The following is a 15,730-nucleotide window of genomic DNA, read 5'->3' on the forward strand; positions in this document are numbered from 1 at the left end:
TACTCCACTAGTTTGTTATAATTATTAATACAAAGATCGAACACTCAATTTGAAGAGATAGACACGACGCAAGCACATAGAAAAATTCGTGAGGTCCGTTGGTTCGTTCCGTGGCTTAGTTGGTATAGCGTCTGGCACGGTATGCAAGAAGACGTCGGTTCGAATCTGACCGGATCGAAGGAATTTTTTCTGAGTGTTTTTTCTGGGTGTTCGATCTTTGTATTAATAATTATAACAAACTAGTGGAGTAATTTCACAAAAAATAATTGAATATCAATTCAATAAAAATTTAATTAAAAAAGGTTTATTTCAAGTTTTATATTAATAATAAGTTTAGATGCCTCTACAAATATATTCAGAAAATCGATAAAGAATCCGGTTAAAGAGAATTTGCCTCTATGGTCTTATTATACGAACCGTATTTCAATGTAAGACTGTTGGCGAATGCAGACAGCGCTTCGCTTGTTTGGCCAACATTATTATAAAACCAGTAGCGATTCATGTTACCAGACACGTGTTCAATGTTCCGTGGAGCCCATTGCATTATTGCTCGTTAATATTGGGGACAAAACGGAAAAGCTGAGAGGAAGTCCTTAAGATGACAATTTTAAGTAAAGTGAAAATTGTTTTGGTATCGGTTCAATCCAGATCGCCAAGAACTTTAGCAGTTTTGCAGAAATGAATTGATCGCTTCAATTATACTAGTTACAGCGTTCATGCTATAAATCTCTGAAACATACATAATAATTACACTTAAAGCAATTAGTCCAACTAACCGACTTTTAAAACCACCCTTAACAAAATTGTCCATTCATTCTGTTAAACTTCTTACAAATTTGAGATAAGCAGTACTATTTTAGAATGAAAGCATTTTATCCAATGGAGTAAAATCAATTAGTAGTCGAGACGTGTGCGCCACTCGAACGCCCTCGATCGGGATGCGCGCGCGCATAAAGTTCAGCCACCCGGCTGCGCTTGATTTCCTCGATTTATCTTCAGCATTTATAATTTACTTTAGGCCTTTATGAATAAACCACGACCACCAGGATACAATAACCATCTTCTAATTATTTTTATGACCAATAATTTTTTTATATTAATGTTTAAATATTATTCTTTTTATAGATAAATTTTAAATAACTCCTTAAACTCCAGTCATGTTGAAAATTAGATATGCCATCTCCTAAATTAATTGTCGGATTTTAAGCAAGATTTTGTTTAAATACTTCGACAAATTCAAGGTCCCCAATCAAGTTTCGCGAGGCCGTGTTAATTTAGCGTATAGTAGTATATAGTATTACATAAATGTAAAGTATGTCTATGTCAATTCCCTAACCGGAATGACCGGCCGGACTTTAGAAGGAAGCAGCCAATCAACGCTTATTTAGAATTTAATTAGCAAAACGCTAGGGAAATGATACTCTGTGAGTTTTCTGTATATTGAATCTATATCTTTATCATTACTATTGTGTTAACATCTAATTAATGTTATTGATGGAAAACGGAACTTCTAACAATTGTGTTTCGAGTACACGTTAGCGACTGAATTCAAATTACAAGCCCAGGTGTACTTTTAGGGCTTAAAATTCATCCAAAAAAACCGTGTTGATCATGTGGGTCAAGACATGTTTTACATAAAACACTATTCTATATTCAGGCGGAATATTGTGTCGTTCTTTGTCTCATTTGAAACTACTAACTCGTTTAAAACCGCTGCGGTATGTTCCGTTAACAATATAGTTTCGTCTCATCCTGTTGTTTTAGTTCCCCTTCACTTGTTTTGTCGCCTTTCGCCCACACACAGTCCGTGTCAAACACTTAATTAACGGTTACATCACACGGGTATTGTTTTCCTAATTTGACATGCACGTTGGACAGGTCTAAAGCAATTGTCAGCGAAGAAAATTGCTTTTAAAAACACAAACCTGAACGCAGGGTCAAGTAGAACACGCGCCTATGTAGGACGATTAGTTTAACCCTTTACACATTCAATTCAGTCAAGGTATTTCATCCATTGCATTTTTTAAGCAAAACACCAGTATAATCACTTAGAATTTAAATGCAGGTGTGTTTTGTTTTTGATTCTTAAAACACCTGCGACCTCGAACGTATCAACCTACTGGTCAAGGGTACTTTATTTTTAAGTTTTTTAGGCCAGGCTATTAGAGACATGGGATCGCGAAATTTTACGAAAAAACTTATCGTAGCATGAGATCGCGTGACCTAGGTCGTAATATACCTAATCAATATGGAGGTTGTAACCGCTTGCGTCATGTTTGCCTGCCACTTGCCCTTGCGTGTTGTTGACGCCAGGTTTCCAGTTATACCATAAAATTAAAAAAAAATGGCTCACTTAGGTACTCCGTTTTATAAAAGAATATTATATATATTATATCAATAGTTTGAAAAAAATATAATTGTATGACCAACTTTCCATGCCTCGCGTTTATATGTAATTATGTTTCTTTTTCACAAGATTCAGTAAAAAAAATATTAACTGATGTAACCTAAAACGTGTAGTTTTGTTAAAGTGTGGTCCTATATTGCTGCAACATGTAACACTCTAGTCACGGCGTTCACATTTTTAGTAAACAAAAACAACAAATTATCATAACAACAAGCATGGACGTGCAGGATAAGAAATTGCAGTGAATAATACTAAGCGTATACATTGTTGCGATACTTTCCAAGATGACTATGAATATGCGTTTCCTCATTACGTTTATTTAAATGCTAAAACTTAAGCTAGTTTACCAGGTCAACATGAACAACGCGTATTTGTAATTATAACTAACTAAAGAATCTAGTGCATTCCATAATTATAAATAAAATAAAGATTTTTCACTAACTCCGAAATTACTGTTTGTAAATAGCTGTTGCAGAATTATAGAAAACCGCGCGCGTTATGCCAAACGAAATAATATATGTATGCCCCTCTTTTCCAGGCAAACGACACCACCAAGAATCTTCAAAGTCTTCACGTTCGCCATCACCCGAACCATCACAGGAGCCTCAAACTCATGAGACATTCCGGCCTATTCTCCGCACGCCTCCGCCGCCGAGCCGCCCGGGGCCCCCTCCTTCACCTCCAGTTCCCACACAACCTATAATACCAGTACCTCCAGAACCTACCGGTCCTCAACCATTGTTGCCCTGTCCGGTCTGTTGTCGCACCTTCGTTCCACAGTCACTGTCCAAACATGTAAAGATCTGCGAAAAGATGGCAGTGAAAAAAAGAAAGACGTTCGACTCATCGAGACAGAGACGAGAAGGTGATTTTTGTTTTGTCAATATTTTTTCATTGATAAGTTAAGAAACAGTGTGTCAGAGATTTGTCGAAAATTTTCAAATTAAATCTTTATTTCATATAAATATTCGTAGGACTATTGGTCAAACACTCCTTGCAAAGGCTTATTCCCAGTTGTCACCATTGGCTTTGTTCCCAGTAGCCACAAATGGGAAAAAAAAATCCCATGTGTTACCAAGTGGTGGTCACTACAACTGGGACTTTTTATCCCGTTTGTCACCACCTGGTAACATATGGAATTTTTTTCTCATTTTGCGCCAGTGGGAACAAACTGGGAATAAGCCGTATTTGATAATTTTATACAATTTCTCTTTCACACTCGTGTAGTCGCTTTTAGTATACCATTTTTTCATACAATACTATTCATGTGGTGGTGGTGGTAGTGGCTATAGCTGTTACTAAGGACATTATTGAAATAGCATGATCCCCAAATCAAGGTGATTATTTTAAATTTGTTGTTGAGTTTTGGTACTTGTTTTACATATTTATTTGTGTAAATTCTACGTAGTTTCCTTATAGTTGTAGTATTTATTAAGTTTATTTAATTTTTAGCATGCTATTCAATATTTTACTTAATTGACATGTATTGATAAGTGTATTTGTTTTGTGGGTAACAAGGGCTGAGCGCATCGCACGGTGTCGACGGGGGTGAGTGGGATATTCATATATTCATCGCATTACTAATACTACGACTATGACATTCATTGTGATGCCTTTAAACTAACATGTTGAAGTGATTCGACCTTCTGATCACACACACACCACTAAAACGTGTGTATTTACATAATTATATACAACCTATCTTGTCTTAACACAGCTGTTCCGTATCCATATTTTCATATTAATATATTGTTTGTCGCCTAAATAATATGAACTACAATTAGAGTTATACAAACAGTTAAAATGCTTTGTTAAAAGTTGTACCTACCTTATATCATTTACAAGTCAAAATACTTTGTTCAAAATTGTACTTTATATCATTTACATAGCGTTCAAATTTGCAATTTGAAAAAGTGACAGTTTGTATAACTTTATTCGTAAATGACTATGACAGCTGATTACGATTGCGAACTGTCATCAGTCAGAAAACTTCAAGATACATGTTGAATGCACTTAAGGACAATAAAATCGGGCAATTAACAAAATTGGACCGATCGCTACGGAAAAACTTGAATTTAATCCTGTGATTTCAGACTCCATTAACGACATTTCTACAGAGTTGACGTTCAAAATAATTCTTAATGTCTTCCTCAAACGTACCCATACAACAATTTATGAAATACAACAGTAAAAAGCTTCTGAATGGTCAAATTTAATTTGACTTTTTTGCAAGAACTCCAAATTAATGACAAACAAGAAAAAATCATTTAAGTTTTAATTTTAATGCTTAGGATCATTACTGATGATGAAAATAATGATGAAGAAAACTAAAACCTGTTTTCGATTTTTGTTAGCTGTCCGATTTTCAGAAGTAATTCCGTTTTCTAGTGTAGAATTCATACAAAACCGCGTTTACTTTCTCTATTCTTCGCTCTTTATTGAAAATTTGCACATACTTCACTGATAATAATAACTTAATAAAGAAAATGTATGCTAATATGAACACAATGTGTTGCCAAACATCTATGTCTTAACACTCCAATTCTAACAAGACTCGTTTGCATATGGATATTTAATATTTGTATGTATATCGGGCATTTCGCAACGAACGCCCACTAAGTTTGTGCCTTGCTAAACACTTTGGTATAATGGTATTGGGAAATGCTCTGTTTACTTACTACAAACCCTATAAAGCGGCTTGCTCCGTTCTCAAGTAAAAAACAGATAGTAATTATTCACGAATTTTTTACCGAGTACCTTAAACGCGAAGTCAGAAAGGGGGTATTTAGATTGCTTGCGTCCGATTACACGATCCTCAGCTCTTTTTTTAAATGTAAGGAAAGTTATTGTTTGTCCACAATCTCGATGATACGATACGATATGTGATATGTGAAGACGTGGACGAGGACGGTAGACGCTCGCCTAAAAGAGGTACCTTCTGTGCACGCTCATCTTAAAAATATCCAGGTTTAATTCAGAAATGACAAAACTCACTCCTCAGCTTTCTAGTTGTATCATGATTGGATGTTAATGTGTCGAAATTTTGGGCTACTCGACAATAAAACCTGAAAAGCTCAATTTACATTTTAATGGAAGCGATTTTTGTAGAGAATTGTGCACAGCATATCATTACACAAACTAGATATATACGGTACGGCGGCGGAGTTCCCGAGTCTGCGCGAAAATTTCCGAAAGACGCGCGACTTGTGTTTTAGCTCGTATCTTATTTGTACGTTTATACGTTAGTAAAGCTCATGATGCTACGGTTACAAAAAGCGCTTAAATCTATTCCGCGGCAACGTAAATTGAACCTTAAAGTATTTTAATAGTTATGATGACATAATAAATCTTAACAATTATCATATAACATAGAACCCAAATTAGATGAAATAAACTAATTTTCCTATGGTCAAGACGAATGAATTATAGACGTTTGTAATCGAATCTTTTGATTGCATGTTTATGTATGTCACTCTCCCGAGTGAATGTGACGTGTGATCACGTGTGATGTGTTTGTTACAAGCACTTCTGAGGTATAACGAGAGACTGTACTTACTATACAATAAAATTATGTCGGTCCACAGGTAAAATTATATTGTGGCAAAATTTTAAGTCGAGTTTTTTCTTGACGAATATGCATTAAGCAAAGGGGCATGTGTCTACTTCAAAAGCTACTGACACAGCTATGGATAATTATGTATGGAAATAGTGTTCGTGATATACTTTCTGTACATGATTTGTTCGTTATGTGCAACTTCTGTAACTTACTCTTGTTTCTTGCTAATCAAAAGCATTAGTTTGTCATGCACGCACTACTATTAATGTTTCAATTAAATAATCATTTCTAAAATCCATCCTATCATCATTTCTAACAGATTTTTGGTTCTTAGGTTATTCAAAATGCTAAATTTTCTTAAATTTTTACCATCTTTATTCATCATGATTACGGGTCAAGATATCTTACCACGGATTTTTGATTATCAGATTATTCAAAATACTAAATTTTATTAAATTTTTACCATCTTTATTCATGATTATGGGTCAAGATATCTTACCATTGACTTTTTATTATGAAATTTTTCAAAATGCTAAATTTGATTAAATTTTTACAATCTTTATTCATGATTACGAATCAATACAATTATCTATCTATTACCACGGGCATAGATATCTTACTACGGGTAGAGATTTTGTCGAAATTTTATATCGATTTTTATCTAGTAGCGTCCAAACCACGGGAATATTTTTTTTTTCAGCATTGTGTGAGTATTTGATGATACAAATGTTTATACATAAATCAAATCAAATGTTCTTCTACAAGTAAAACATAATTTCGAAAAATTTCGGTATAATACTGAGAACATGTAAGCTTTATTCTGGGGATGTCAGTGCACGTTTGCAATCCCTAAACATTTACGTGCGTTTTAAAGATTATCGCAAAAAGCAACCACACTCGAGACATTCTATTAAATGTTTCAGGCACAGACTTGGAGCAATTCCTGCCAAAAAACTTCGGTCTGCCGGAGAACAGCCCCTTCCTCGAGAAGAGCCCTCCAAATACAGCAAAAGCCACGCCGAAACCCAAACCAGTGTCAGTCAAAACCGCCATTGCCAAGGTAAGAAGGAAGTAAAAGTAAACAGGTTTTTAACAGTCCGCAGACGTTCTCGCAAGATCTGTAAAAAAACTGAAAAGGTTTAAGCTTCTGTATTTCTCGGATGATGCAGCCTAGATATTTTTAAGATCAGATTCAACACCTTTTGAACGACTGTGTATCATTTTCCACATCTTTAGTTTTCATCGAGTAAGATAATTTTGGAGAAAAATATATAATAAAAAATCAGGCACCAAATTCTTATAATTGGCAAAGTTATTTTTGAACCAAAGTTTAAGCTGCTACTACTTATTTATTAGTAATAAATACTTCTCAATTAATTCGACAGTCAGCCGTGGCTATGGGACCTGTAAATGGCCCGAAATATATGTCTGACAATCCCGAAAACCTAAAAACTCCAATACTTCTCAATTTACGCGTCTGACCGTAGCTCTGTCAAAAATAGTCACGTATTTGAAATTGTAATTGATCGTCTGCCTATTCCTTGTAACAATAACATAACAACACAATGCTTGAGTCGTCCTCAGGTATATATTATGTCTCAGTCTTATAGTCTTATGCAAATGAACAGTGTTTTGTCTGAAAACTACTGCTTCAAAATGTTAAAATATGCTTAAATCCAACATATAAGTAATGACTCTAATGACGTGCAACATCTTTTTTCATTGTTTATCGTTGGCCTTTTTTCATTTGCCTACCACCTTGTAAACTATAGAACAATGAAAACTTATTAACAAACGAATGACTAGCTCAATAAATGTTGGTTATTATAGAACCTACACTTTGTCTGCATCACAAGTATTGCAAATAAAAGGTGAAATAGTTGTAAAGCAATTTGGATGCAGTCGGCGCGACTGCACTTTGTCTGCACGTCAGCTGTCCCAGCGGTCTATAGGTAATTGTGATATTGTCGCAATGCTGTAGGCGTGTCAGGCGTGGCCGTGCTTTTCGAATGCATCCCAACTGTTATATTTACAAAACGCATCGATACCGACCATTCATTTTAAGGATGATATTTATAAAACGAAAGCGTTGAAATACCTTCCCTTAAAAAAGGGGAGGTATTTCAACGCTTAAAGGTATTCAAGACTGAATGCTTGATTAAATACTAGTTTAAATACTTAACAGACGTTATGTGAATATAGTAGATACTCTGTTAATTGTGTTGTATCAGCCATCGTCAGAACTGCAGCGGTGTCCGCACTGCAATCGCGCATTCGGCGTGCGAGCATTCGAACGGCACGTAGAATGGTGCGCGGACAAAGCGAAGATTCTCCCCGCTGCACCCACTCAACCACCACCGCATATCGCCGACGCCAAGCAGCGCCTCAATGCGCGCACGCAGTACAAGGCGCCGCCTGTTCGTGGACGGCGGTATGTTGTTTACTGATTTTAATAGAGCCGAATCTTGTTCCCATGAAGATTTATTAGCTACAGACATGTCATCTGCTTACCGACCACGGAAGTGGGTTTTCTCAGCGTGCCAGCCTGCAGCTGCAGTAGCGAGACGGCCTACGGCCTGATAGCCTTCCTAGGTTTGAATTTATCAAACTAATATTCAGTATTCAACCCAAAAAATAATGGTTATTATACATATAAGGACAGTCTTAGTTGTTTCAGTTATTCATTAAACTGACTGCAATATGAAATTTATTTGTGAAGAAAGTTTTCTTCACTTATGCATATCCTTGAAAACCAATCAAAATTCAATATCCATGTAATGTAACATTCATTTATAAATAATATTAGATAAATACAACAATAACATTAGTTGTTAAATAACAAAATTGTAAAAAAAGAACATACCTAACTATTATTTTACAAAATTTATGAAGAAACAGCTTGTCACATAAGCATGATCATAGAACAATAAATACAGAAGAAGTGCCAACTACTCGTATAGTTGTCGAAAGACCTATTGAAGGTCAGTCCGCCATGTTCGCTTTGTATGGTATGGTTGTCATTCTTTTGTGCAAATTCTCCTAAATTCTAGAAAAATTCCTTATTGTGCTATTTTGAGTGCAAATATTATAGCCGCACCAAAAATATTACCTGTAACAAAAATGTTACCCGTGGTGGCTTTTCATATTCTCGGAGTCTTGGTACTTGGTGTAACGGGCTGCTGTCCGCAACTCGATGTCAAGGCGCCTATTTTGCCTCGGAAAGTCTTATCTTAAATTTTAAATTTTCTGTTTATCGAAATATGTTTTTTGTTACAAGAAACGAAAGTAAAGCTTATACCCCTGCAATATGGTCGCTTCATGTTTGAAGAACTAAATTAATAACTCCAATTCGTCGTCATTCCACAATTAACCTCTAGATGGCAGCACATTGATTAAAATTTCAATAAAATATCAAGACGTAACTTATAATAATAAGTATTGATGGTATTGAACTTTCAACTTGTGCCAACAGGGTAAAGTTTAAATTACATTAACAACCCAGAATTTGTTATTTCTTTTAAATTTGAAACTACGACCAATCAATATCAAATTTGTAGTGTTTCAAATTAAGAACGTGTGAGTTTTGGCGACATCGGTTCTTATAGTAATCGAGCCTTAAGGCACTTTTATTGTTTTTTTTTTCTACCGTGAGCACGACCTTGAAAACCAATCCAAATTCCATATCCGTGTAATGTAACATTCATTTATAAATAATATTAGAGTATTACAACAATAACATTACTAAATATAAAAAAGTTCAAAAATATTTAGACCGAACTTCATTTCTTGCTTTTATGAAGAAACAATCCGTCACATAAGCATGATTTTGGACACCAATTAAAATATATAATCTGTATAATTTACATTCATTTACAATCGAATTAATAAAGTATGTTTTAGCATAGCAATTATACCTTTTACGACTTGGCCTCGGCATTGAGAGCGGTAGGAGCGTTTACTATTTGTAGCATATGCATAATATAGTTTACATAATGGAAAAAAGTAACTTCTCGAGTATGCCGCACCTTTAATGAAGTGGATACGGCCGAACAGCCTTTAGGGATTTGAAATGTTTGCTATTCGGACCTATAATCTCGAAGCCTGGCGTGTGGGTTGCCGCCGTTTAAAATGTATACAAAATGTTTTTTGTTTTTCAAAATCGACCATGCATTCTTTAATACAAAAGTGAATTAGGTAATCAAATGATTGAAATTGATAGGACATCAGTACAAACAAAAAGTATCAATTATTTTAGTCTAAAGTGTTGATTTTCCGCTTGTAAATACTAGGATAGTCCTTATTACCGAAGCAGTAAAGTGAGGCCGTCCTTAGATAAGTGTCCAATGTCGGTTTCAGATCATCCCAAACACGTGACAAATCGAACAACAGTCGGTCGGCGTCTGTGGAGTCGTCTCGTGGTGTGTCGCCGCCACCGCCACGCGAATACGGCGATTATACGAAACAGGGCCGCCTCCGAGCTTCAGGTAAAGATGCAGTGCGAACTACATTTCTTGGGTTTTTTTTAAATTACTTTATATCATAGGCAATTTAGATCATATCTTAGCAGCATTCACATAACACTTTCATTAATTTCAGAATCAATGTCAAGCAACGACCACGACGAATCTCCTCACGTGCCCGTCATCAGGAACTCTCGAAACTCCAATACTTCGGGCGACGCCAACGTCAAAGCAAGACAAGCCAGACTAGCCAGAGATTTAAGTAGTTCTAGGTACGTCATTAATCGTCGTAAAATACAGAATTATTCATTTTTACAGCAAATAAGGGGAAAGGAAGAAGCGCGTATTTTGCATAGCCTAAGTTACATTATTTATTAGAATTTTAAAGCCAAACCATTCCTGTCTCCTTGTTTGTTATTCAAAATTTCCAATCTAAACCTCCCTTCCTTTCCCCTACCCTAGAAATTCCCAAGACATACCCATTCAACAAAGTACTACTGACCCAAACCTTATGAAGAGCATCAGTCCGAAAAAGCCAAAGAATAAAATCAGCATTAAAAAGCAACAACAGTTGAAGAAATTAGAAGAGATAGCAAATAAGTACAATGAAAGACAATACAAACTTAAAGAAAAACGAGAAAAACAAAACAGTGCTATTGAAAAGAAGCAACTTCAAGACAGAAGTCAAATTCCTATTCCTAAAAAGCTACCAAACATCGTAAGTAAGCCTAAACGAGAAGTTGCGATTGAGAAAGTACCTAAAATTGATACAAATGACGAATTAAATTCACCTAAACCAAGTACCAGTAAAGCCAAAGCTATTCGACACAAACCTTCAGCAGTGAAGGAAAGGGCACATATAGAAGTGTCTGATAATAAGAAGATAATTAAGAATGCAACAGCTAAAAAAGATGCTGCAGCGAAATTAAAGGCAAGCACAGTTAGTTTAGATAGCCTTGACGTTCCCTTGAACGTAATTAATGAACAGGCCACTCATTCTATCGGAATAAACACAGAACTAATGTGTCCCTGTGTCCCATGCGTTATACACGATTACGTAGATCCAAAACCACCTGCTCAGAAGAAACAAGCGGAAAGGCATGAAAAAGATAAAGAAGTATCTGAAATACGCCCTATTGAACCGAAAGTAGAACTTCTTTATAAAAATCTTACTATGGTCAGCTCATGTGATATACAGGCGTTAGGAATTGACCCAGATTCTTTAGAAGATTTGTCTATAAAATTCGATAACAAAACCCTTTCCATCAGCAACGAAACCTTTAATAACTCTGACAGAAATTTTCGCACCTCTGAAAAAAACATTACTAGCATTTCTGATAGAAATATTTTGGATAAAACGGAGTCCTTAAATGAACCCAAAAATAACCACGAGACTTCAGTTGACATCGACTTGAACGTACTCCAACCAAACACGGGTGAAGAAGATAATGTGGCTATAAAAGAGAGCGTTGATACCGGTAATAGTAGAAACACGGATAAAGAATTGGAAAAAACACCTAGTCGTGATTTATCTGCCGAAGAATATGAAGATGATTACGAAAGAGACCTCAGTGCAGAATTTGATGAATCTGCAGAAGACAAAAGCAAAGGTAGTGTGAAAAATGACATAATGTGTAGGCATGGTAGTGGGGATACGTACACTAAATTCACAGAAAATCCTGATGACCTGGAAGAATTCATCAACATGACTGACCAAATGATAAGCAATCACAATTTCAATGAAGATATATTCCATATGGATAAAGAAATCGAAAAATTTCATACTCCTAAGACTAGTTCTATCGAAACCATAGCAAAGAGTAGTTCAGAAAATGAAACCGAGCATCCTGAAGAAACGAAACAAAAGTTTTCTGATACACTGGAGGATTTGAAGACTCAACTTAAAGAACTGCTCGACGAAGCTGGGAACACTATAGAGGAAGCTGTCAAAGAAACTGAAAAGACAAATAATATCGACGACAAAAGACAAGTGAATGATATGGAACATATAACTATATACCAATTAAAGACTTACGAGCAAAGAAACGTTGAAGAAATTAAAGTAACAGAAGATGTCCCTTGTGAATTTCGACTGCCATCTATAGTAGAGAACAACAAACCTAATCGTAAAGAAACCTGCAGCAGAAAGAAGATTCAAGCAATTTACAAATCCAACAGGAACTTCAAGTTACTAGGTGAGCAAAGCAAGAGCAACAAGGAAAATAAAACATTTGTAAAAGAGAACCATGATGAAAATAGCGATAGTCAATCTATTACCGCTGATGCACCGCCTCTCAAGTTTCCGCGAATTGAAAACAAAAGGTTAGAGTATTTTGTGTCATCCCCATCCCTTTACTAGTATTTTTGATCGTCCATAATGCGACTACTATTACAACAATGAGCGGAATAGATCGAGCTATTTCGAGTCAATGACCTGAGACGTTATTATTATGTTTTATATAGAGCTGACTACGGGATTTTAGAACAAAGCGCTATGTTGCCAGGCCTTTGCTTGGTGTTGTTCACCCATACATTTTTTGAAATGCAACAATGTGAATGATAGAAAGATGCAACATATATGTGTCTTTCACTCTTGTACGTTTTTACCTAATCGATACTGAGACAGTTGCATCATATTACCATATCATTCATTGTAATGGCTTGCTCACTTCAGACTTCAGTCCCCTTGGCTTCGATTCACAGAGTACGTTGCTTATGTTGTGTTATTTGTGTGAATTCTTTTAATTCTTGCTCTCTGAAATTTTGTGAACATAACTGTTTTTATTTGTTACTGGTGAACTGAACATAAATTTAAAGCTAATTTCCTTGACGTCTCGGCAATCTTCGTGTTTCGGCTTTCTATCAATGCCCTCTGCATTTGGTGCAGACCGGACGCGATGCGAATGACAAAATTATATATAGTTATAAATTCTCTCCACTAACATCAATTTGGATAATTTTCTATACAGAATGTTTTTAAATGGGACAGTATGGGGTATTTTTTTCATCTCATACAATAAAATGTAAAATGAAGTCAATGTACAGGCATGTACAAATAATTTATACATGAAATTGAAAGTGGCCCGAAACTTTTATATTATATACAGCGTCAATGACGCCAAAAAAACAAGAATATTCATAATATATTTTTTTATATTGACCTTCTCATCTAAAAACATTCTGACTTTTGCATATACAAACATACTTTATACTTAATCGTTAAAATGTTCTAAACATTGTTATAGATTAATATGTCACAGCCGATTTCTACTATAGCGACAGCATCCGAGATTAGACGTTACGACTACAGTGTAACAACTACTTTAGATTTTTATTTGAGAACACCAATTATTTATCTAATTTGATTATATTTTATTTAATTCAGTCTTCAAAATAAACTAATAAAAGTGTACGTAAGATATACATCCATAAAAATGTAACGTTCGGCTCAAAGTCGTAAAGTACCAAATTTTTAGTTCCGAAGACAGATTCTGTTCTACCTTTCCGATCACTAGTTACAAGGTATAGCTTATAATTAAAGCTGCTGTTAAAAATATGTTTATAACACTATACACCAGCCCGTTACACCAAGTACCAAGTAGTACTATATGCTATGACTACACATTTTTCAGGTTCGACGAAAATTATGATCCCTTCGCTTCAGCTGCTAGGCAAATGAAAGAACTCATGTCATCTGACACGAATATTGCCAAAAAGTTTGAAACTTCATGCAAAGATCCTAGCAGAACACTCCCTATCATTCGCCCTACAAAAGAAAAACCTACCTTATCCTATCTCCGCACGGACAATACTAAAATGATAAAAGATTCCCTAAACAAAACTTACCAAAAGACACCCACTTTACAGAGAATGAAATCCTTTGGTAGTACTAATAATGAAACCAACAACAACAGCTACACATTTGGTGGTAGGTGTAGTTCGTTTAGATTGAATAGAAATGACAAAAAATCTAGTCAAAACAAACTAAACACAACATTTACAAAATCTAGTACTAAATCGAGTAAAGAAAACATATTAAGTACAACAGAGAAGTCTCACTTTAATCGCAATAGTAATTTAAATAGGTCTTTCTCAAGTTACAATACTACAGCTTACAGCACTCCAAAACCAAAAGACAAAATCCCAAAAATAGCAACTTCTATGTATCACAGTTTCCAAAGAACAACAATAAAGCAACCAATAAAACTTGACAAAATAGAAAGAGATGAAAAGAAAAATTTTGTCAATCTCGATGCGATTTTAGCAGACGACAATTCATCGATGACCGACAGCACCTATATTGATCCTAGACTTATTAATGAAAACGATAACTTGCCCATTAATGTTAACACCATTTTGAATAACCCAGATATCATAAGTAGTATGGAATCACTACTTACTACCGAGAATCTCCCTACTAAATTCGAATCTTTTAATACCAGCGTTCAAAATAATAATATACAAAACAACGGTATCAAAGAGAAAGAAAAACAAAATAAAAATATTAAAATTGAGACAAACAACAATGTAAATGGTAAAATAACTGCCCCAGCAATAGTAGATGACCTTAGTGTGCAATATGACAACATTATGTCTTCTCTAGAACAGAGTATAGCTTCGAAAACCTCGATCAGAGACGACGATTCTCTGTGTGAGGATTTCGATCTCGAGGAATTTATGACTTCATTTGACGAAGAAATACACAAACACAATAAGGCCAAACGAACTTGCAGTTCTACTACTCGTGTAGTGAAACCTGCCGATTTCTTAGATAGTAATAGAACCTCTGAGTTGAATAGTATGAGTTCATCCCCCAAGTTAGTCCACAGTGGTAGCAATGGTCTGATTCCAGTTAACAAGTCTCAATCTCTTACTTTTAGCAGTAACAATATTGTAAGTGAGACCCTGTTTCGACCCTCGTCTGTGATACGTTCCTCCTCCTTCCTTGATTCCATCCAAAAGAAGAGTGTGACAAAACCGGACAGCGGAAAGATTCGTCTTAAATCCGACCAATTAGAGCAAGACATAATGCAATCGCTAAAAGAATTCGACAGCTTATATGATACGGATAGGAACGACGTCAGTCAGATGAACAAAGAGATCAATTACAATGCAGAATATGGAACAGCGAAACGACAGTCTCGAGTCAAAACTGAACGGAAGAAGAATGAAAAGAAGTCGAATGGAAATTTCACGCCGAATGGAAAAAGCGCTGATTCGGCTTATAGCAGGTTGGTAAAGTAATTTAATAGGTTGTTTTTCGAGGGCAGATTTCAATTATAAAACACACAGAAAAAAATGTTATAG

General features: G+C 35.4%; 1 protein-coding gene across 5 annotated transcripts in view; it reads left to right on the plus strand.

Annotated features, from left to right (window-relative positions):
- The window catches only part of LOC113231271 (protein PF14_0175-like), a 49,938-nt gene that overhangs the window by 32,025 nt on the left and 2,183 nt on the right, over positions 1–15,730 (plus strand). For 3 of the 5 annotated variants that reach the window (XM_026465509.1, XM_026465506.1, XM_026465507.1), the window contains exons 2-9: positions 2,946–3,272; positions 3,926–3,955; positions 6,887–7,023; positions 8,195–8,394; positions 10,320–10,447; positions 10,560–10,695; positions 10,886–12,745; positions 15,304–15,654. In XM_026465509.1, the coding sequence (XP_026321294.1) occupies positions 2,946–3,272; positions 3,926–3,955; positions 6,887–7,023; positions 8,195–8,394; positions 10,320–10,447; positions 10,560–10,695; positions 10,886–12,745; positions 15,304–15,654 (3,169 nt within the window). Of the gene's footprint in view, positions 1–2,945; positions 3,273–3,925; positions 3,956–6,886; positions 7,024–8,194; positions 8,395–10,319; positions 10,448–10,559; positions 10,696–10,885; positions 12,746–14,055; positions 15,655–15,730 lie in introns of all 5 variants that reach the window. The other 2 variants (XM_026465508.1, XM_026465510.1) reach the window with 2 other exon arrangements.

The sequence above is a fragment of the Hyposmocoma kahamanoa genome, unplaced genomic scaffold (assembly GCF_003589595.1).
Source record: "Hyposmocoma kahamanoa isolate Upper Pololo Valley unplaced genomic scaffold, ASM358959v1 65, whole genome shotgun sequence".
Lineage (NCBI taxonomy): Eukaryota > Metazoa > Arthropoda > Insecta > Lepidoptera > Cosmopterigidae > Hyposmocoma > Hyposmocoma kahamanoa.